At 38.9% G+C, this 20,086-nt stretch overlaps 1 protein-coding gene across 2 annotated transcripts in view; it reads right to left on the bottom strand.

Moving 5' to 3' along the window:
• stk39 (serine threonine kinase 39) overlaps positions 1 to 19,855 on the bottom strand; it is a 33,971-nt gene extending 14,116 nt beyond the window's left edge. Inside the window, exons 1-14 of one of the 2 annotated variants that reach the window (XM_085134626.1) lie at positions 19,548 to 19,855; positions 17,943 to 18,055; positions 17,575 to 17,683; positions 15,979 to 16,117; positions 15,611 to 15,666; positions 14,180 to 14,289; positions 10,962 to 11,063; positions 10,475 to 10,608; positions 10,289 to 10,337; positions 8,781 to 8,846; positions 4,460 to 4,582; positions 3,712 to 3,741; positions 3,234 to 3,290; positions 2,422 to 2,483 (exon numbers count right to left, since the gene is read on the bottom strand). In XM_085134626.1, the coding sequence (XP_084990752.1) occupies positions 2,422 to 2,483; positions 3,234 to 3,290; positions 3,712 to 3,741; positions 4,460 to 4,582; positions 8,781 to 8,846; positions 10,289 to 10,337; positions 10,475 to 10,608; positions 10,962 to 11,063; positions 14,180 to 14,289; positions 15,611 to 15,666; positions 15,979 to 16,117; positions 17,575 to 17,683; positions 17,943 to 18,055; positions 19,548 to 19,653 (1,256 nt within the window). In that variant the 5' untranslated portion in view covers positions 19,654 to 19,855. The remainder of the gene's footprint in view (positions 1 to 2,421; positions 2,484 to 3,233; positions 3,291 to 3,711; positions 3,742 to 4,459; positions 4,583 to 8,780; positions 8,847 to 10,288; positions 10,338 to 10,474; positions 10,609 to 10,961; positions 11,064 to 14,179; positions 14,290 to 15,610; positions 15,667 to 15,978; positions 16,118 to 17,574; positions 17,684 to 17,942; positions 18,056 to 19,547) is intronic. The other variant, XM_085134627.1, reaches the window with a different exon arrangement.
• Positions 19,856 to 20,086: the final 231 nt, after the last annotated feature.

Here is a 20,086-nt window from a genome sequence, read left to right as displayed (position 1 = left end):
CAGCGACTTCCACTACTAGCAGCTTGCCTGTGCAGATGGTGAGGTGGATAAATCTTCCAAATGTTAGCGAGACAGAAAGGTTTATTTGCTTCACAAACAACTGTCAAGAAGCTCGCAAGCAATAAACCCATATCTCCAGGCTTAGGCTGACAGAAGCACACACACTACATTTATGTTTCTCTGAAATTTAATATCAAGATGACATTTCAGAAGCTATGGTGACATTTGTCAACTTCTAGCTACCTTTTATAAACAAGAGTCTTAAGAAAACACAAGGAAATGTCACCTCTTGGCTAAATCAATTTGCATCTGTTCTATTTTGGCTTTTTAAGCTCCAGTGACATTGCACCAAAAGTGTTTCCCCTTTAAACTGCTGACATTGCTATTCTCAGGAGTTCTCAATGACACTGCAAAAAAAGAAAAAAGAAAACCCAGAAAGAGTGAACCAATCACAGCGCTTCTGTTCCTACACCTCTGCTACTGAGGGGATCCTATTACCATGAACTCGTGCTAATTAGCTGAGAAAGGAGACCAATTAATTGTTTATTTTTGTCTTTGCAATGCAATTACTTTGATGTATTCACCATCTGAAAACCTTTAAACTTCTCCTAATTGATGAGGGTTTTTTTATGTAGCTTCTCAAAGACTTAGTAAAATAATGCAGAAGTAACAACATTCAATATGATTTCGGCTCCCAAAATGAGAAAAAGAACAAAGATGAAATGGTCTAATTACTCATTATAGACAACTATTTTTAAAAGATGCATTTGCTACACAGTGGCAGCTCATAAATGAGATTGACGTCAGGTCAAGAACCTTTATTCATAATTAGTTTTTACTGATTTTTAGTCAGAGTTGGAACTACTCTATTCATTAGTAAATCTGAGTTGTTCATTGCTAGTGAAACCTCAGTAATAATTCAGTTCAGGTTTTAAATTCAACTTTTAAAAACATAGTAAAAAAACAAACATTAAATATTGTGACAAATACCAGCTAAAGCCTTTATTTAATCGGCCCTCTTAAATCCACTGCTTCTTATGCAGCCTCTTCCTATTTGCGAAAGCCAGAAATATATCTTTCTGCCCCCACAACTCAGGAGCACAGCCAAAGAAAATCCCAAAATATGCAGTCTTTCATCTTATAAAGCCCCACTGATTCACTTTAAAACATACCAGCCAAAAGCTTCTTAACAATGAAAAAGTCAAATAACTCCTAAAGAAACATTTTCTCAGCCAGCACCAAATTGCTTGCAATTGAAATCAGAAAATGCATGTTCAGTAGGACATTAAATATCTAGAAATGACAAATTCTGGTATTCCACTGTTACATCTGCTGTCTGAAACATCAGAAATGATCAAAACAAAGCATTTTAAACCTTAAATGTAGATAAAGACACAGAAATATTATAATATATGAGTAACTGAAAGAGGAGGGAGCTTTTCAGTACCTTTTTCTGACAAAAGATATCAAACGTGGTTTTACATATATCTCTACTACACAAATTCACCTAAAAAGACAATGATACCAAGCGCAGTGAATGCTCTTCTCTGTGGACACAATGTCATTTGCTGGCTGATGAAAAATGACGTACTACTAAAAACACATGTAACTTCCTTAAAGTTGATTTAAAGCTAAATTCATGTTTAAAGCTGTGAAATGGAAGAGCAGAAAAAGCCAAAACCATCAAATCTCTGCACGTTTTCACCACCAGGTTAGAATAGTGAATTTTCACCAACGAACAGGTAGCCGCCACCTGTTGCATGCAAGATATTGTTTTGCTGGTAAGCACAGAATAAAATTGACACCTGGGGAGAGACCTTCAGTTGCCTATTCAAGCAAGAGCGTGCTCAGCACCGGGCTCATCGGGGAGCTAGAGGGAGACTTTCAGCTATCCAAAAATGCACATTGGTCCGTCCGATTCAGCATCCATTCTCTCTACTTCTTTTCTCTGTTTGTTTCATTCTGAGTAATACAGACCAAGATATAGAAAATGCATTTCCGTACACCACACAGGTAACTGAGCTCGCACCTGCTGCCAAAATTATGTGACCAAATCGCAAGCCTGCCCTAAGTCACAGAAATATTTCCATAAACAGCAATGTCTTGAATAATGCAGCAAAAAGAGTGAGGTGCTATAAGCGCAGGGAGGAAGGAGGAAAGCAGATTGTGGAGCACCGCGAGAGGCAATGATGTGTAACACCCCTCCCTCTGACTACAGCGGTAAGACAACATGAGATAAGGGGATCAGCAGTGAAGCCAAATCCCTTCTGTGGCAGCCAAAGATCATTAGGTCTATTAGAAGCCTGCATTGTTTAAACTCAGAGATAACAAATTTACACATTTCTTTGCTTTTACTGCTTTTAGAAAAATAGATCTCACTGACGATTTTTTCTTGTGTGTATGTGTGTCTCTCAGTCTCACCTTAGCCGTAGTACCATGTTCACAGCACCTTGAATGAAGGGTGTATTCTCATACGGTTCAACCTGCATGAGAAAATATCTGGTGATGAAGCAGATTAAACATCAGACTGGCAAAAGCATTCACTGTGAAAGAGAGGAGTAAGAGTCACATAAAGCATGCACGAGAGAGCATGAAATTCTGCAAACTTCAAGATGAACATAAACAAGAAATGTGTGCACACACTATGTGATTTCTTTTTTTTTTTTTTACTAGAAAATGTCTTAAATTCATTGCAGCAGCAGGGAAAGTCTTAAGGGAGAAGAAAAGGAACAAGACATGAAGGTTTACTGTGTAAGGGTCTATCACTGTCATCAAAACCGTATTACGAATGGGCTTTTTATATGGCAAGGATGAGATATTATGGAAAGGAAATGACTGCTAAGAAGCTGTCAGAGTTAATTCCTGACTGGGACACAAGACTACACCTCAAACTGCTTTGGCTCATTTTCAGACTGACAAAAGCCAAAGAAAATGGGATACAATGGCAGCGAGTTTTCAGATGAGATACACCCAGTCACTGAGCTAGCACTGTCAGGCAGACAGTCATTTACTCTGAGTTATTACTGCTGAGAGCATCCCTCCAGGAGACCGACCGTCTCCATGTACGCATACACACACACACACACACACACACATATACGCCCACTGACACGTCCACAGACAGACACACGCTCTAAGTGTGCACGCGCAGAAATGAACACAAACACACACAATCACAGTGGAATCAAGGTCATTGAATCATGACAAATTGATGCTGCTGCCGAATCCCTCACCTGGGGATGCTGAATAGACAAGCCTTCAATAGGGACATTGTTGGCATCCTCCTCATTCTAGGAGGAACAAAATGTGAGGCATAATTGTGCAAATGCTATTACATCATTGGTAAATATCAAATCAGAGCTCATTGTATAAAGACAACAGAGGAAAGTCAATTCAAACCAATCAATGAGGAGCATTTTGCTCTCTTTATGAGACAGGTTAAATCAAATTCGTGGCATTTTTTAATGAAACTGCATAAAAATGCGAGCAGAGAAATAAACATTAATTAAGTAAGTTCATGATTCTTACACAAGCAGCAGCTCAAGTAGGACAGTCAAGTGAATTTAAAAATAACAATACCCCTTTGGCAACTTATCGAATTGTAAAGCAGCAGAAGGATATGGCCGGTTTGTCTATGACAACTTGTCTTTTTAGATATTCTAAGATATTTTGCAAGTTCAAATTGGTGTAGGAGAGGAATATCTAACTTACATCTTTGGCGTCATCTTTGACCCTTCGTGACTGGAGGGGGGAAAAAAACATTTTTACATATTTACTGTCAGACACACGGGAATAATCATGTTATATGTTCTGTTTTAGTTTGTCAAAGAGCAAAAAATTAATATAAGCCATACACTGCTCACAGACTGTATGTGTATATATCAATCCATCCACATATGCCTGCACCTTTCTTTTTACACTGAAAAGCAGCAAGCCTGAAGTTTGCAAAAAAAACAAACCAAAGCACATCCATGTTGAAAAGAAGAATATATATACCTTAAAAACAACCCTTTTCGTAAATCATTACTGCCGGTAGAGTATTATTTATTGCATCATACATTAAAGCTGGGAGTCTTTATCAAAGGGCTCTTTGATCATAGTTGTCTAGTTCCTCCTGCCTCAAATCCTTACAGCTATCTTCCAGCTCATTACAGCGACCTCATGACAGGCTCTCACAGAGATAAGCCATCTGCTATCCAAAAAAACTAACCAATCAGGAAGGGGCGGAATGCACAGTGTCTAAGACAGAAGGGAAAGTTGCATAATGGTTTGATCTGCGGGTTGGACATGACATGCAACACCTTAATAACTCATATTTGGAATTTCTGTGCACAGTGTGTTACAGTTTCAGACTGATCCGAGAAAATATCTTGGCTCTTTTGATGATGATTTTTACTGATGATGATTGTAAAAGAGTAAACACATTGATTAATGCCTCCCTCTGTGGAGTCTCACCTACCCTGCCCTGATTTACCGCTGCTCTGCCTTCCTCGCTGCGCTCGTCCATTTCATCGTCACTCCACTCCCAGTCTCCATCCTCTGTTTTGTGCAAGTGGCCACTGGAGCCGGGGACTCTCCTGACCTGCAGCATTACGACATCCAGCACACGATGTTAATTAATTTGTGCTCCTTTGACTTCATGTGTCTGTACATTGTGCTTTACCCATGAGTCCATTAGCTTTTACAGACCTTTAAATAAAAGTACTGACCTCAGTGATTTACATAACGTGGCTGCGCATTTGTGACATGAAAGGTGAACGTACAAAGCCACATTCAAGTCATTTAGTCTGTTAAGTATGTTTGGTACTGCAGTGGCAAAGGTACTGCTTGGTTCTGAAAAGATCTTTATTATGTAACCAAAAAAGGAGTTTAAAGTTTAGAAGTTTTTCTTGTTAGGACAAACTTCACAAAATCAAACATCCTTTTTTCCTGTGATTTAGATATTAGAAAAGATACTAGTCAAAAAAAAGAAATACAACTGCTGCAAAAAAGTTTTCAATCTTTGCATTACATCGTCATTTTGAAACCCAAACATATGCTGCCCGATTGGTTTTAGTCAACTGCATGATTTTTAAATTGTTTATGGAAGACAAATCAACTTGCACACAGCAGAACTGCTTCAGTTTACAGCATTTTCAAGCCAGTGGTCTTAAAACACACAAAACAGTGTATGTACAACATTGTTATCAGTGTCTTCATGCCACGACTGACTGAATCTGACCGAGTCTGGGCTATTGGAGAGTTGGATACTGGCATGTGTGTCTGAGCTGCTGCACACTTCCACGGTGTCCACGAGAGCATTGTCTCTGATGTGACTGTTCTTGGCAGAACTGAACAGAGGTACCAAAATGCGGTCCTCCAACTTGTACTTGTGCCATTCTTGCAGCAGCACCCCACCCTGCAGTTGTTTCAGCAAGACAGTGCCTACCCCCCACACTGCCAGAGTAGCTCGAGCTTTTCTGGATCAGGAGCACATCCAGCTACTTCCTTGGCCAGCATTTATTCCTGATATGTCTCCTACTAAAGATGCCTGGAACTTGCTGGGTGGGCATGTTCATCAGAGGCAGCCACAATCAATGACCACTGCACAGCTGCAGTATGCACTCATCCAGGACTGGAGAGCAATTCTTCAACAACAGAGCCAGACACTTGTACAGACCATGTGCAGACAAGTGAATGCTTCCATCACGCCCAGAGGAGGCCCAAAAACTCATACTAAATGTCTTGTTTAGGCATATAGTAATGTAGTTCAAACATAACCTTGCATTTCTTTTTTTGACTAGCATATAACATCTATAGTCACAAATAAACTCATATGTTTCCAAATAGATGCAAAAAACATTTAGTTAACTGAGATAAAAAAAATAAAAACAAACTTAAACAATTTAGTGTACTTACAAAACTAAATTAAAATTTGCAGAAAATATCTTTATTTTTAGTCTTACATTTGTCAACACAAACACAAGGAAGCACTGTTGCATATGTTTCTGGAGACCGGCTTGTCATGACTGTGAGTCAGCAGCCTTCATACACGTGCTGTATTATACGATCTGATAAATGTGACTAAAATCTAAATATATATATTGACTAAACCTATACTGAACTAGAAAGAAAGAACTAGATTAGCTGTTTTCACCAGTTGCTTATACCATTTCAGTAGGTATCATTTGGCATAGCACAATAAATACAAGAGAAAAAAAAAATGACTTAACTATGGTAGTTATAGTAGTTATAGTTAAGTAGTTATACAACTGAAAATGTATCAAGTATAACAAGACAAAAACAGTAAGTATGGCAAATCAAAGCCTAAATACATAAAGCCTATAATTTGTTGCATTTCTACAGTTAAAGCATGTAAGAGAAGCAACATGCGAGATGAGACACAAGGGCACCACAGTGTTACAGAAGGGAGCACACAAAACTGTAAGCCACTGGCAGCAGAGTTATAAAAAATCCCCAGCTCTAGATGGGGTCAAAGTTAAAGAAGCACTACCCTTGTGGTGGTGTCAGGTTTATTTTCCAAACCTGACACAGAACCAAGACTCCCCCAGTTCTGCTCAGGGTCCTTGAGCAAAACAGACACAGATCAATGCACTGGGCAGCCATACATGAAACCCAGCTGACATTCACTCACAGAAAGAAGAATACTGAGAAATGAACCGAAAATGTAGGCTAAAAATAAGATTGAACAGAAACATTGTATGTTCAGAATCTAAAAATGCTGGCGGTCGCTCATAACGGCGTTTTCAGACACTGCGACACACTCTGGTACAAAGCTGTGGTTTTTTTTGTTCTTTTAGAAATCAGGCTACAGAAAGCATTCAAGCAGAAGTCAATCAGTACTGCATCATCATTTGTGCACCAGACCATACATCTGAACTTGATATCAAATCCCAATCTTATCACATGTTACTTTTTGTTATGCAACAAATCAATGATTCAAGGACACATTAGTTTTATCTGGCCTTTAACCTAATATAAAGCCTGCTAGTTCCTCTTTTAGACACTCAATACTGGGTGTAAGGGTGCCCTCTGCTGTTTTTTGGACCCACAAACACCTTCATTTTAAATGGCTGGCTATGATCCTGTATAACATTTATAACAACTATAACAACTATTTAAAATAAAGCAAAATCCCTCGCAAATGCCTGTTTGTATGTTCTGCAAGAGTCAGTTTCTCCTATTTCTCATTTCCGCAAGTCATTTCTGAATCCTAGTTCCATTTGCTAGATAAAGGAGTAATGTTCTAGCTCCATTATCATCTTAAATTACTTTGCTGGTGACAGAATCTGCCATCTCCTTTTCATTCACTGGAGCAGGTTAATGGAGAAGCCAGGTTTCTTATAAGAGTCAAAGAGTAGCTGTGTGGCTTTAGGTCTCGTCTCTTAAACCCAGGCACTACTTGTTTCATCAGAGAAGAATCCCACATTTGCTGACAGTGAAATACCACATAGGAGAAAAACATTAGAAAAAGAGCAACTGGTTGCTGAGGCGTGAAGAGAAGGGAAAAATACAGATCAAAGAGAGGTGCACTGAGAACACAATCTAGACGATTTGAGAGTCTTTAGATAAGATCTAACAAAACCAAGACCACAAGGTTACAACATCCTGCAATGACAGTGTTTCTATAATACTGCTTGTCTCTGCAAGCTTTGGGTAAGGTTGCTGAGTTTATAATGTAGATGACTCTGCAGGTCAAATCGGGACAAAGCAACAAGGACACTGGCTCTGCAGCCCACACATTTCCCAAAGCAAAGCTATCAAGTGTATCAGACACTACCTGGACTGCATAAACCCTGCATGCTGTCTGTTTTGTACTTTTAAGAGGAATACACATGTAAAAATGCATTCATTGCACTACACATTCAGTTGGTGTGCATCACCACTTTGTAATAAAAAGGCTCCACAGAATCTATTTTATACTCTCTGAAAGTGATACCATTTATTTTATTCACACTGGCACAAATATTGCTGTGCAAATTCAAAGTAATGTGGCTCCAATTCCAAAGCTTGCATACTTTGTGTATCAGTGACCATAAATACAGTCTAAATTAGAAGGTGATGACTGTAATAAACTTAACTGTCAAAGTCTGATGTACTGCAGCACTTGTTTATATCCATTTAGCATTCTTTGTTATGACTTCCACATACCACCCACCATAGTCATCTCCCTTTCTATTGACGCCAAGCTATGTTTGTGCGTAAATACGACGTCATACACAGAAATGACCATGTTATCTACGATGTCCTTCCTTTACCATGTCAGTGAATTTCCACCTCAACGCTCACTTGCACTCTGCCTTCTGGCAATGGCCCCGTGTTCCCACTTCTGTCCTGGCCATCCAGGCGTAATGTTATGTGGAGTCAATATCAGCTGTGTCCAAAAGCTGCACTTCCTCTCAGTAAACTGTGACCAGTGGGAAACAGAGCAAGCGAACTGAGCAGTAATCTGCTCCTTTCTGTTACCTAACCACAACAATTAATTTCACCCTGTTTGTCTCCGGCGTGACACATGCAAAGAGCTTCACATGAAACCACTGACACACAGCTGTACCGTCTGACTGTTACGTGGCAGTTGCCCATATTTTTACATAATCTACACAACAGGGTGTAAAGTGTTTGAGGTGCTGAAGAAAGTCGCAGAGCATCGCATGTGTTGACTGGAAATGCAGCACTCTGCTGGAGACAGACACTTCAGTCAGTTCCTCCTCGCTGCCATAATTCGCTCATGTCGAGTCAATAGCTGAGTTATTTTACGGGGAATGTTTACGCAAACATACCTTCTTCGCTCTCTGAGAAATCTTTGGTGCATGACTCAAAAGCTTCTCCACCAGATATTCTTTGTTCTGTGAAAGAATGGTCAAAATATAACTAAGATAGATGGATGGAAGTCCAAAGGCTGTGCGACACGTGAGAAGTAAAGTATTGAGCAAAAGTCTTAAGACACCTTTTATTTCTTTATATTTTGCAAGGAAAATGGGAAATAAGTACAGCGATTTATTGAAACATTTGCAAACATGCAAGAAAATACTGTATATAAGGCAAAAACAGAAGGACATTCCTGAAGGACATTTAAAGCTTTTCCTTGGATCCATGACTGATAAGGGATCATTGTGTGTTTTTCTATTCAGTTATGCTTTTACTGTTTTGGCAGTGTGTTTGGGACTATTGTCGTTCTGAAAAAAAAGCTTTTGTCAAACGGACACTTTCCAGATGGCAAGGCATGGTGGATACAAATCTTACGATACTTTCCTACATATACAGTTCAACCAATTTTGATAAGATCCTCAACACCACTGGCTGAAAGCACGATAAGAGCCTCCACTGTGTTTAACAGATGCCCCCCATATAACTTTTACACAGTTTTTCTGCTGTACATAGGTTCTACACCTGTTATTTCTATTTTCATTTCTTACTTGTGCAGTTTACTGAAATTTTTTAAGGAAACACTACACAACAGTAACATTTTATACCCGTCAAATTGCGTTATCTTTGGTATTTTTAGTAGATTCAGTTAGAGAATTGTTAAGTGTTAAGTGACTTAACAAAAGAAAATCATCTGAAAATCATCTGAAAATGGTCAGGTAAAAAACTGGACCAAAAATTTGTGAGAAAAGCCGCCATGTCTAAAGAAAGAAAGACCTTCAGAGAGCTGGAGAACTATCGCTCAAGACCAGTTTAAAACGTATTCGAAGGTCTGGCTCTGTGAAAGCAAAACATAAAAAATGGAGGGGTGGCTAGAGACTTTTGCACAGTACTATAAATGGATTTATTAAGTCACTGGTATTAATTGGTTACTGGCTATGCAGAAACAGCAAGATGAGGCTGCAGTACTCTTCACAAAATTAAAATGACCTTAAAAAGACTATTACTCTAACTGCTAATCTACTTGGAAAAAAAGGATTTTGTAATCTTATAACTTTGCTATAAAGATTTTGGCTATTCACCATTTAACTACTTAACTAATCACTATTATAGTAAATATTTCAGGAATACACAGTGCTTATTATAAGAGAGCAACATTTAAACTTTATGCCCAAAATGTACTCCATTCTGAATAATAATATTATTAATAATAATTTATATAATAGCAATAATACTACTATTTCTCATATATATTAAATAATAGTAGCTAGGTTATGTTTTATGTCATTGCTGATTCATCCAAGTAAGTATAAACATCAAAAATGCATAAAAAAGCATTCACTGCATGTATATCTGACTCGTCGCTGGCATAAATCCAAACGGACAGCAATAATAATAAAAGATAGTGAGATGAGACAAATACCTTGGCCTTTTGGAAGAATTTGCACTTCAAAAGCTCTGCGGCTGTAGGCCTAGAGATACAACAAACAAAGAAAAAGCATCATTACAGTTACTGAATGTTACTCACGATTGGGTCATTTTACTGACCAATAATTGCATCAGCTCTCTCCATTGACATATTTGCCTGATACATAAACATGTTGCTAACCTTTTGACAGGATCCTTCTGAAGGCACATAGATATTAGCTTTCTAAATGATTTGCCATATTTTTTTAAAGTTTCCTTGTCCTCAACACCTGTCTCTAGAGAGGGTGGATCATTCTGAAGGGTAAGCATTAAAACCTGAAAAGACAACAGAAGTGGTCATAACTGCCAACACATTTCACCACCAGTACAAAATCTGTAGATGAGGAAAAGAAACTAAGAGCAGGAAACTGTGGGAAATGTTGTGGAACATAAAGATGAGTATCTCTTAGATGAAACGCTGCCTGTTTATTAGTTCTTAGATTTACAGAAAGAGCAGCAAGCCAAACTGCTCTCTTTCCACATAAAATTCATCATTAGTAAGAAAACCTCAAAGACGTTTATTTAGGAGAAGGTTTATCAAGGTTTATGGCCAGTTTCCTTTTCTTTTTTCTTTGCCAGCACCAGTATATGTTACAAAACTGATTAAATAACACTGAATGAACACATACTTTCATGGGAGGGTAGCAGTGATAGGGGGCAGAGCCTGTCGCCAATTCAATTGCTGTAATTCCAAAACTCCATATATCTGCTTTAAAATCATAGCCCCGAACCTGCAGACACAGAATTACAGTACCATGTAATACCAAAGTAATGCTTAAGGGCTTTATGTTAAGGCAATACTGCTATTGGTTGTCATGTCAAAAATAACAGCATTCCATTACAAAAAGGGTAAGCATTAAGCAGAGACAAGATCAGGCAAATACATTTTACATAATAATAATAATAATAATAATAATAATAATAATAACTTTTTTGTATAGCAGTTTTTATGTGTTTTAACAGTCTGCATGAAGACACACATTTATATTTAAGTGTAAATATCCCAACATACAGTACAAAAAACAACACATTCACACTAAGGTTCTTACATTTGTCTATATAGCTAAAAATCATGGGAGAATGATTATGGAAAAGCTGACCTATTATAAAGAGTGTTCTTGTGTGCTTATGCCTGTCCTTATAGCTCACTGGGTTAAGCAGGTGACCCATACGGCAATAGACCAGCGGTCCCCAACCTTTTTTGTGCTACGGACCGGTTTAATGCCCGACAATATTTTCACGGACTGGCCATTAAGGTCGCGGATAAATACAACAACAAAAATGATACAACGAAGACAAAAACTGTGGTATTTTGTAAATAATTGACACGAATTCAAAGTGTAATTGTGTAACTTTATTAGCAGCGTCCTCTTGAAACATGTCCTCCTGCCCCTTAATGCTCTCTGATCGTTATGGCAACGCGTAAATATTTCTTTCAAAATAAGATACACAAGTACAACACGGGAAATGACCCAGGGAAACATAGTTAATGATAAAAACCCTGAAAACCATAAATTTTACACCCGAGCCTCAACTCTCGCGGCCCGTTATCAAACGACTCACGGACCAGTACCGGTCCGAGCCCCGGGGGTTGGGGACCACCGCAATAGACTATTGCAGAAGCCTAGGTCTGAATCTGTCCTAGGCCATTTACTGCTCATCTTCCCTCACCTTCTAGTCTAATATCATAATCATAATAAAGGCTAAAAAAGGTTTTCAGTAGAAGTTGAAAAAAAACCCCACTTAATCAGCTGACCTGCAGGGCTGTTTCAAAGTTTATGTGTTCCAACCTTAAAAGTTGGATTTAAAATAACAGTTAATAGGCCTTAATAAAAAAAACAAGGTCTAAGCAGGTCTGTGATATGCGCATGACCCTGGCCATGTATGGCCTTGTAAGTGATTAATAAACTGAATCTGAATTTCACTGGAAGCCAGCAAAGAGCTAGCATGGTGCTACAGTGGTTAGTACTGTCACCTCACAGCAAGAACCTCCTGGGTTCTGTGTGAACTTTGCACATTTTCCCTGTGTCTATGTGGGTTCTTTCTGACTACACCCACAATCCAAAGACATGCTAATTGGTGATTCTAAATTGGCTGTAGGTGTGAGTGTGAGAGTGAACGGTTGTCTGCCTCTCTGTGTTGCCCCTATGACAGACTGGCGACCTGTCAAGAGTATACTCTGCCTCTCACCCTATGACAGCTGGAATAGGCTCCAGCCCCCCAGCAACCCTGAATTGGATAACCAGAAGAAGATGGATGAATGATCAGTAAAGGGAAGGAAGCACAGGGTTGATGTGCAAATGCTTGTTAGCAGCCTAGCTGCTGCTTTTATGTTTGTGGAGTGTTGAAGGGAGGAAACAAAGGCAGACTGAATGAATCAAAAGTGAGCAGTCTGATGAAAAGATCTAAAAGCAAAATACAAGAACCACATAAAAAGCCCAGAAAGCAACACAACACAACCCAAAAGAGTACATGAAAATACTGTACTAGGGAGGACTTTCTCAGTGGCTTAATGGACTAACATCTATATTAACTCTGGAGAAAATAACTTATGTATTAAGAAACAAAACTGGACATGTTTTGGGCCATATGGTCTAGAACTTTACCGGGCCGGCGTTTGTTACCGGGCGCGAGAGTTGAGGCTCGGGTGTATAATTTATGGTTTTCAGGGTTTTTATCATTAACTCTGTTTCCCTGGGTCATTTCCCGTGTTGTACTTGTGTATCTTATTTTGAAAGAAATATTTACGCGTTGCCATAACGATCAGAGAGCATTAAGGGGCAGGAGGACATGTTTCAAGAGGACGCTGCTAATAAAGTTACACAATTACACTGTGAATTTGTGTCAATTATTTACAAAATACCACAGTTTTTGTCTTTGTTGTATCATTTTTGTTGTTGTATTTGTACACGACCTTAATGGCCGGTCCGTGAAAATATTGTCGGGCATTAAACCGGTCCGTAGCACAAAAAAGGTTGGGGACCGCTGGTCTATTGCCATATGGGTCACCTGCTTAACCCAGTGAGCTATAAGGACAGGCATAAGCACACAAGAACACTCTTTATAATAGGTCAGCTTTTCCATAATCATCCTCCCATGATTTTTAGCTATATAGACAAATGTAATTTGTGCTAATTTGATATGTCTGTCTGACCCCCCGTTATGATTTGCTTTATTTTGGTTTCAATGATTATGTCTTTTGTCATTATTTTATCTCTTATTCTCGTATTTTATCACGTTGTATTATGTAAAACTTGTTATAACCAATAAATAAATATTTAAAAAAAAAAAAGAAAACACTTGGCTATTGATGCACATGGGGTGTTTAGAGAAGTGAACAACAACTGGAGCAAACTAGACACAGATGTAGACAATCAAGGCAATGAGACTGGGGAGAAAGTAAAACAAGACAAAACGTAAGAGACAACTAAAAAAGCAAAACAGGAACTGAAGCATAACACCAGCTAAAACAAAGAAATGCTGATACATGAAAGAACTAACATAGCTCAACACAGACTTGAAGATATAAAGGAAAGCACAGAAAACAACAAAATTGAGGGAAGATAACAACCAACCCAAACTGACAAAGCTAAGTTTTAAAAAAATCCACTCTGGGACAAAACATCAAGAGCTCAAAAATAACAGGAAATATTGCACAAGGTAAAGGGATGAAAAATATGGAAACAAACCCTAAACCTATAATCAAAAACCAAGGATAGTGAAACCAAACAGAAAACAGTTAATAAAAGACTAGAATACAAAAACCCAAAACAGACCAGTTGCATTTTTTTCCAGTACATAACATAAAAGTTTTCATCAGCTCTTGCCTCGACAGAAACAGACTCACCTGTTCCATCACCTCTGGTGCCATCCAGCATGGTGTGCCAACAAAGGTCTTTCGAACTTTGTTTCTAGTCATGTCACCCCCTGTAGCTAGAAATGCACTCACTCCAAAATCTGTAAAAACAAAAGAAAAGCATCAGAACAACAGAGAAGATTTTAGAACAACAACACATGGTAATTGGCTCATTAAAAATCTGTGTCAAAACCCTGTGTGACTGCTGCAGGGTAAAGAGTAAATATTGAACATCAAATACATCAGAATTGTTCATTTTCATTTTAGCTTGTTTACTGCGTCACAGGCGATCGTGGGCGATCGTGGCTCAAGAGTTGGGAGTTCGCCTTGTAATCGGAAGGTTGCCGGTTCGAGCCCCGGCTCGGACAGTCTCGGTCGTTGTGTCCTTGGGCAAGACACTTCACCTACCGCCTACTGGTGTTGGCCAGAAGGGCCGATGGCGCGATATGGCAGCCTCGCTTCTGTCAGTCTGCCCCAGGGCAGCTGTGGCTACAACTGTAGCTTGCCTCCACCAGTGTGTGAATGTGAGAGTGAATGGGTGGATGACTGGACGTGTAAAAGCGCTTTGGGGTCCCTAGGCGGGACTAGTAAAAGCGCTATACAAATACAGGCCATTTACCATTTACCATTTACAGTCTGAAAAGCTGATCTCCTCTGGAATGAGTGCTGCATGCATGCCTATGTAATGAGCTGGTCAAAGAGGGTAGATTCAAAATTTGTGTGCATACTGTGATTTCGGTCTTTAAGTGCCTTGAAAAGTGCCTACAAATAAAATGTTATTATCATTATTATTATTATTATTATTATTATTATTATTATTGACAAATCTGCAGTGACTGTATGGTGATATTATATCAGCATTATTGTTGAATCTATTCCAGAATTTAGGTGCTACTGAGTGGAAAAGGACATCCAACCCAGTACTAGCAAGGTGAATCTAAGCTTTGCAACAAGTCTGTTTAAGAACAAGAACAACAGGCAACATAGTGTGAATCCAGTATCAGCCAAAATAATGCATTCACATCAGGACCCTGAAACTCATTAACTCAACGGGTTACACTTGTGCTTTTCCTGCTGTGCTTATTTGGTAACCTGCAGATATTTTGTTTTTATTTTATTACAGAGTCAACTGCTTTTTCTAATTCCTGTAATTGTTTTTATTAAAGGCTATAATCAGTCACTTCAATTAAATATAACAGACAGCATTAAAAAGCTGACAGCTTCAATGGAGTAACTGATTAAGCTGACACACAATAATTAGGAAAGAATTATGATTCTCAAAATATACATTATTGCTCTCTGTTAATTATTACAACCTATGAAATCAATTCCACCATCTTACCATAAATACAGTGTATGCATTTAGTGTGAAAATAACCAAAAAAAGAGGTTTAAGAGAGTGTTACACAGAATTCAACAAACCTGCAATCTGAACAGATCCGTCTTCCCCCAGTAGTATGTTCCCAGCTTTCACATCCCTGAGGTCAACAAAACAATAATGCAGTCAAACAACAAAGTCATGTGGAGCAGCATTGATTCTTCCACTCCCGTTAACATTTCGCCCTAACCATCACCATATAGAACTATGCCCATGGGGGTCGTAGAGGGTTAAGTCTGACTCACATTGACCTTGATAACCAGAAAGTGTCCAGATCACGGCTGAGCTACAATCCAATGAATGAACGTATTTGTGTTCATTTTCAACATTACCACTCGGTTTTTTAGATAGCGGCTCATATTTTTAATCAAACAATGTTGATTAAACAGAGGAAAAAGATATAAACCAATACCTGTGAATTTGTCCGTTTCTGTGTAGATAGTCCAGACCCTCCAGAACTTCGTTTAATATAGTAGCAATAATAGGCTCTTCTAAAGCTCGATTTTTATCATCTTCTTTGCTTATGTGCTTAATTATATCGAGCATAGATCCTAAAAAGATGCCAGCCAAGAAAAGAAAACATGGTTAATTTTTAGAAAATAATGGGAAACAAAAATCTGTTGAGTGATTAATTTATTTTACATTTCAGTGTTTGTATATTTGTATATTTTGGTATTTTTAGATTTGTTTTATTGCAGGGAGCAGCTTCTAATTTCGTTGAACATCTGATGTTTAATAACAATAAAAAGGATTCTGATTTTCCCTTTTAAGGCAAACATGTAAACCACTACAGTTACCTAAAGTACTCAACAACAAATGAGCCAGAATGATCATATTGTCTTTACAGCTGAAATTACTTAATTCAGTGATTTAAACCTATGGTTTCCTAGTTAGTTACCACTGTTGGGTGTTACTGCAATCACATTACATTGATTTTCAGTTCGTAGTACTGGAAAAATGTCAGAGTGGTTTACTGCGAAGATATGGACATTACTTTTATTTTTATTGTACAAAAGAGCAAGAGTACAATGGTAAAGTGCAAGCTGTGTACAGAAAAGAAACAACCACATTGTACTGGTAACTTTGGCTCCTAATAGCACTGCACGGACAGTCTGCTAACACAAAACTAGCCAAGAACCCAGAGCGATGATAAACCTGAGTGTATGCAGAACCCAGCCCAGCAGCCAGAGCCTGACCTTCAACAGGTATTAAAGGCAGTAATGAGCAGTCAGGCTCACTTTCTACCTGTGCACATTTGTAAAGCAGAATCACTGTTACGTTTTCAGCTTTCTGTTGTATTGTCAGCTTTTTGTTCATAATTAAACACTAAAAGAAACCTAGGGATTTGTGTTGGTGTACAGGATTGGATCCTTAGGTTTATATTGTTAAATGGCAATTATATAACATTGTGTTTCAGGTAATTTTGCAAAGTAATGAGAAAGTACAGTAACGAGTTATTACTTTCTGTGGAGAGTAATTAAGTTACGTGCTGGTTTATTTTTTTGGGAGTAACAACTCACTGGTCTTCAATTGTTGTCCCAGAGATATATAACGGTTACAAAATTAAATTAAATAAAAACGACGAGCAAATGTTGTTAAGTTTAGTCTTCATGCGTGTGGTCAAAGTTGTATTGTGAGGACAATATCTACAAGTGTTCCAACTATAAAGCAAAACTTAATTAAACCTTACCAATGACAAATGATGATACCCAAACTAATAAAAACTGAACTGAGCAAAGCCCACTGGAGTCTAACCAAAACTAAACTGACCTGATAAAAAATAATAATAATTAATTATAATGGATTATTATACTGAAACTGGCCTTATAATAAGTTTTGAAATTTCTCAGATGTAACACTTTTTGTCAACTAGGCATTAACACAGGTTGATACACTGCTATTCTTTAATCAGATTAAACACAGACCGGTGTAAGGGCATTTAAGACTTATGTTATCACATGAATGTCATGAATGCATCACTAAGCCACCCGTGTCAGGTGAAGCTTACCCCCACTCAGAAGCTTCATGACTAACCAGAGTTCATCCTTCACAACAAAGGAGGTGTAGTATGTGACAACATTGGGATGGTTGCACTGACTCATGGCTTGAATTTCTTTCTATTGGTAGAAGCAAATGACAGGATATTTCACATACAGGACATCTCATTTATTCAGGGCACTTGCTTTATCTTAATAATCTGCAACAAGCTGCATAAACAACAGGAAAGTTAGAAGATTTCTATGCAAACTGCATTAATAGATAAATGAGAACAATAGCAATATGTAGCAGAAGTTAAGTAGTACTACAGGAACCGGGTGTGGTGTAAAAAAACCAAAACACTGGGTTGAGAAAACAGCCCTTTTTTATTGTACTCACCAATAGTTCATCCATGCTGGTCTGGCATTTTTCCAGGTTAATTCTCTTTATGGCTACACGCTCCTGTCTGGGGGTACAGAGGGCTGCCTGCACAACAGCTGTGGCCCCGCTGCCTGAGAATTAGAGCCACAATGAAGCTATGACAAAGTAAACAGGAGCCAAGTGGGAATTGCTTCACACACAGCTGGAAGACTAAATTCAGCATCAGTTTGTAGCTTTATGGATTGTCTGGCTCACAGATTCCCAGCTTTTCTGTTTTAGTTCCTAACAGAACTTCTATTTTTTTTTTTATCAATGTGATGAGTTGTTTACTCGACTCATTACAAATCAGGCCACGCTGTGGAGTAGCAGAGCTGTTCACACCAAGATGCTGTGACACATGACATATTGCTTACAAACTGTTAGAAGCAGATACGCCAGAGAACACATCACAATTGTGACTGTCTACAAGTTGAGGTGTGTGTGTGTGTGTGTGTGTGTGTGTGTGTGTGTGGTGGGGGGGGGGTCTCACTTACTCATCACTGTCAGCTGCACATAGCGGAGGCGCTACTTCTTATCACTCATGATTTGACTTGTCAGCTCATGTGCACAGTGCATGCAGTTGCCAAAAATATGCATATGGCTTCCCTCTGCTTTACTTCTATGCATTTAAGGTTAGCAGTATTATGTCTCAGGTGATATAATTCAGCATTAGGTGATTCATGCAATAAAATAAGTTAGGTTTAAGTTTTAAATGTCTTTGTAAAATAATTACTAACTGATATATTAACAATAGGTTAATGCAGATACCTGCTGTTTTTTCTGCAGGATAACAACAACATGGAATATTATTACACCAGTGCTCCACACTGCAGCTACATATAAGCTATGCTTACAAACTGAGTCATGTGTCTCAATTAATCAATAACCCATTAGTCCACAACAGAAAAGTTGTGTTAATCATTTGAATCGATAAATGTAAAAAGTTTTTTTCTCTAATTAATATAACTGGATTTTTTGAATTTTTGGACTTAAGTGATCACGTGTTAACTTTATTAAACAATCAAAATAATAATTAGAAAACACAGCGGCGGAGTGACTTTTTAGGGCAAGCTTTATTGTTTTAAAAGTAACAATTCCGCTATTGCCATAGTTTTTAATGATCGCCATTACTGCTATTATTAGCTGTATAAATACTAAGTAGCTGCATATTTAGCTCGTCGTGTGGACATAATAAGTTATTTGCCACCACAGACGGCACGACGTGGCCTTCGCAGATCCGCAGCATCTGTGATTTAAGCAGCTGCTAATAAACTGGACACGTGCCATAAAATCAGCACAGCTGGAGTCAAGCTCGGTGATCGGAGCCTGCCGGGGAGCCACTTATTGAACGTGACAGTTTCACGCGCGTGCAGCGGCCCAGATTTTTTACCCGACTCCGCTTCGTGAGCTGTGAACCGGTAGTCCCTGACTGTGTCTCGTAACATCCGCATTGCAAAGCGTTGCGGGAGGCTGCTGCATATGAAAAAGCCGGTAGGCCCTCGTCGTCATTCACCTCCGATAACCCGCCGCGGGCTGGGTTTCCACGATAGTTACACGGCGTTCAGTACATCCCCGGACACTAACCTATGACTTCCTGCAGCTCGTAGGACTCCCGGGTAATTGGCCAGCTGGTTGTCAGCGGTGGTTGCGGGTGGTGGACAGGAGCTGTACAGTCGCCTTGATCCGCCATGATGAAGATGATGATGCTGCGCTTGTTAGCAGCCTCTCTCTCAGACTGACGGGCAGCGAGAGAGGAAGAGAGAGAGAGAGAGAGTCAAATTTGACCTCACCTCCTCAGTGTTAGTGTCAGCTGGCAGCTGCAGGAGAGGAAGAGCCGCCTCTACCGCAGAGTGAGCACAACCCGGAAAATAACGGATCGCGTGCGCGCGCTCGAGACAGTGACTAGTGATTAAGATGTTTTATTCTACACCTAATTTAAAACCTCTGTTAGAAGAATGGTTACATTACAGATATTAAGGAAATTGTGTTTGAGTTAAAATAGCAATGAATGTGTTAAAATACTGACGTGAGGATGACGTCGTGTGTGTGTAACTTCGGTAATATGTCCAGAATATGTCACATGCAGTCAGAACTGCTGGTGACGATCATACTACTGTCCAGCA

Source organism: Neolamprologus multifasciatus, chromosome 16 (assembly GCF_963576455.1).
Source record: "Neolamprologus multifasciatus chromosome 16, fNeoMul1.2, whole genome shotgun sequence".
NCBI classification, from domain to species: Eukaryota; Metazoa; Chordata; class Actinopteri; order Cichliformes; family Cichlidae; genus Neolamprologus; species Neolamprologus multifasciatus.
The sequence above is the reverse complement of the archived record's forward strand: the minus strand, read 5'-3'. Positions and strand labels throughout refer to the sequence as shown.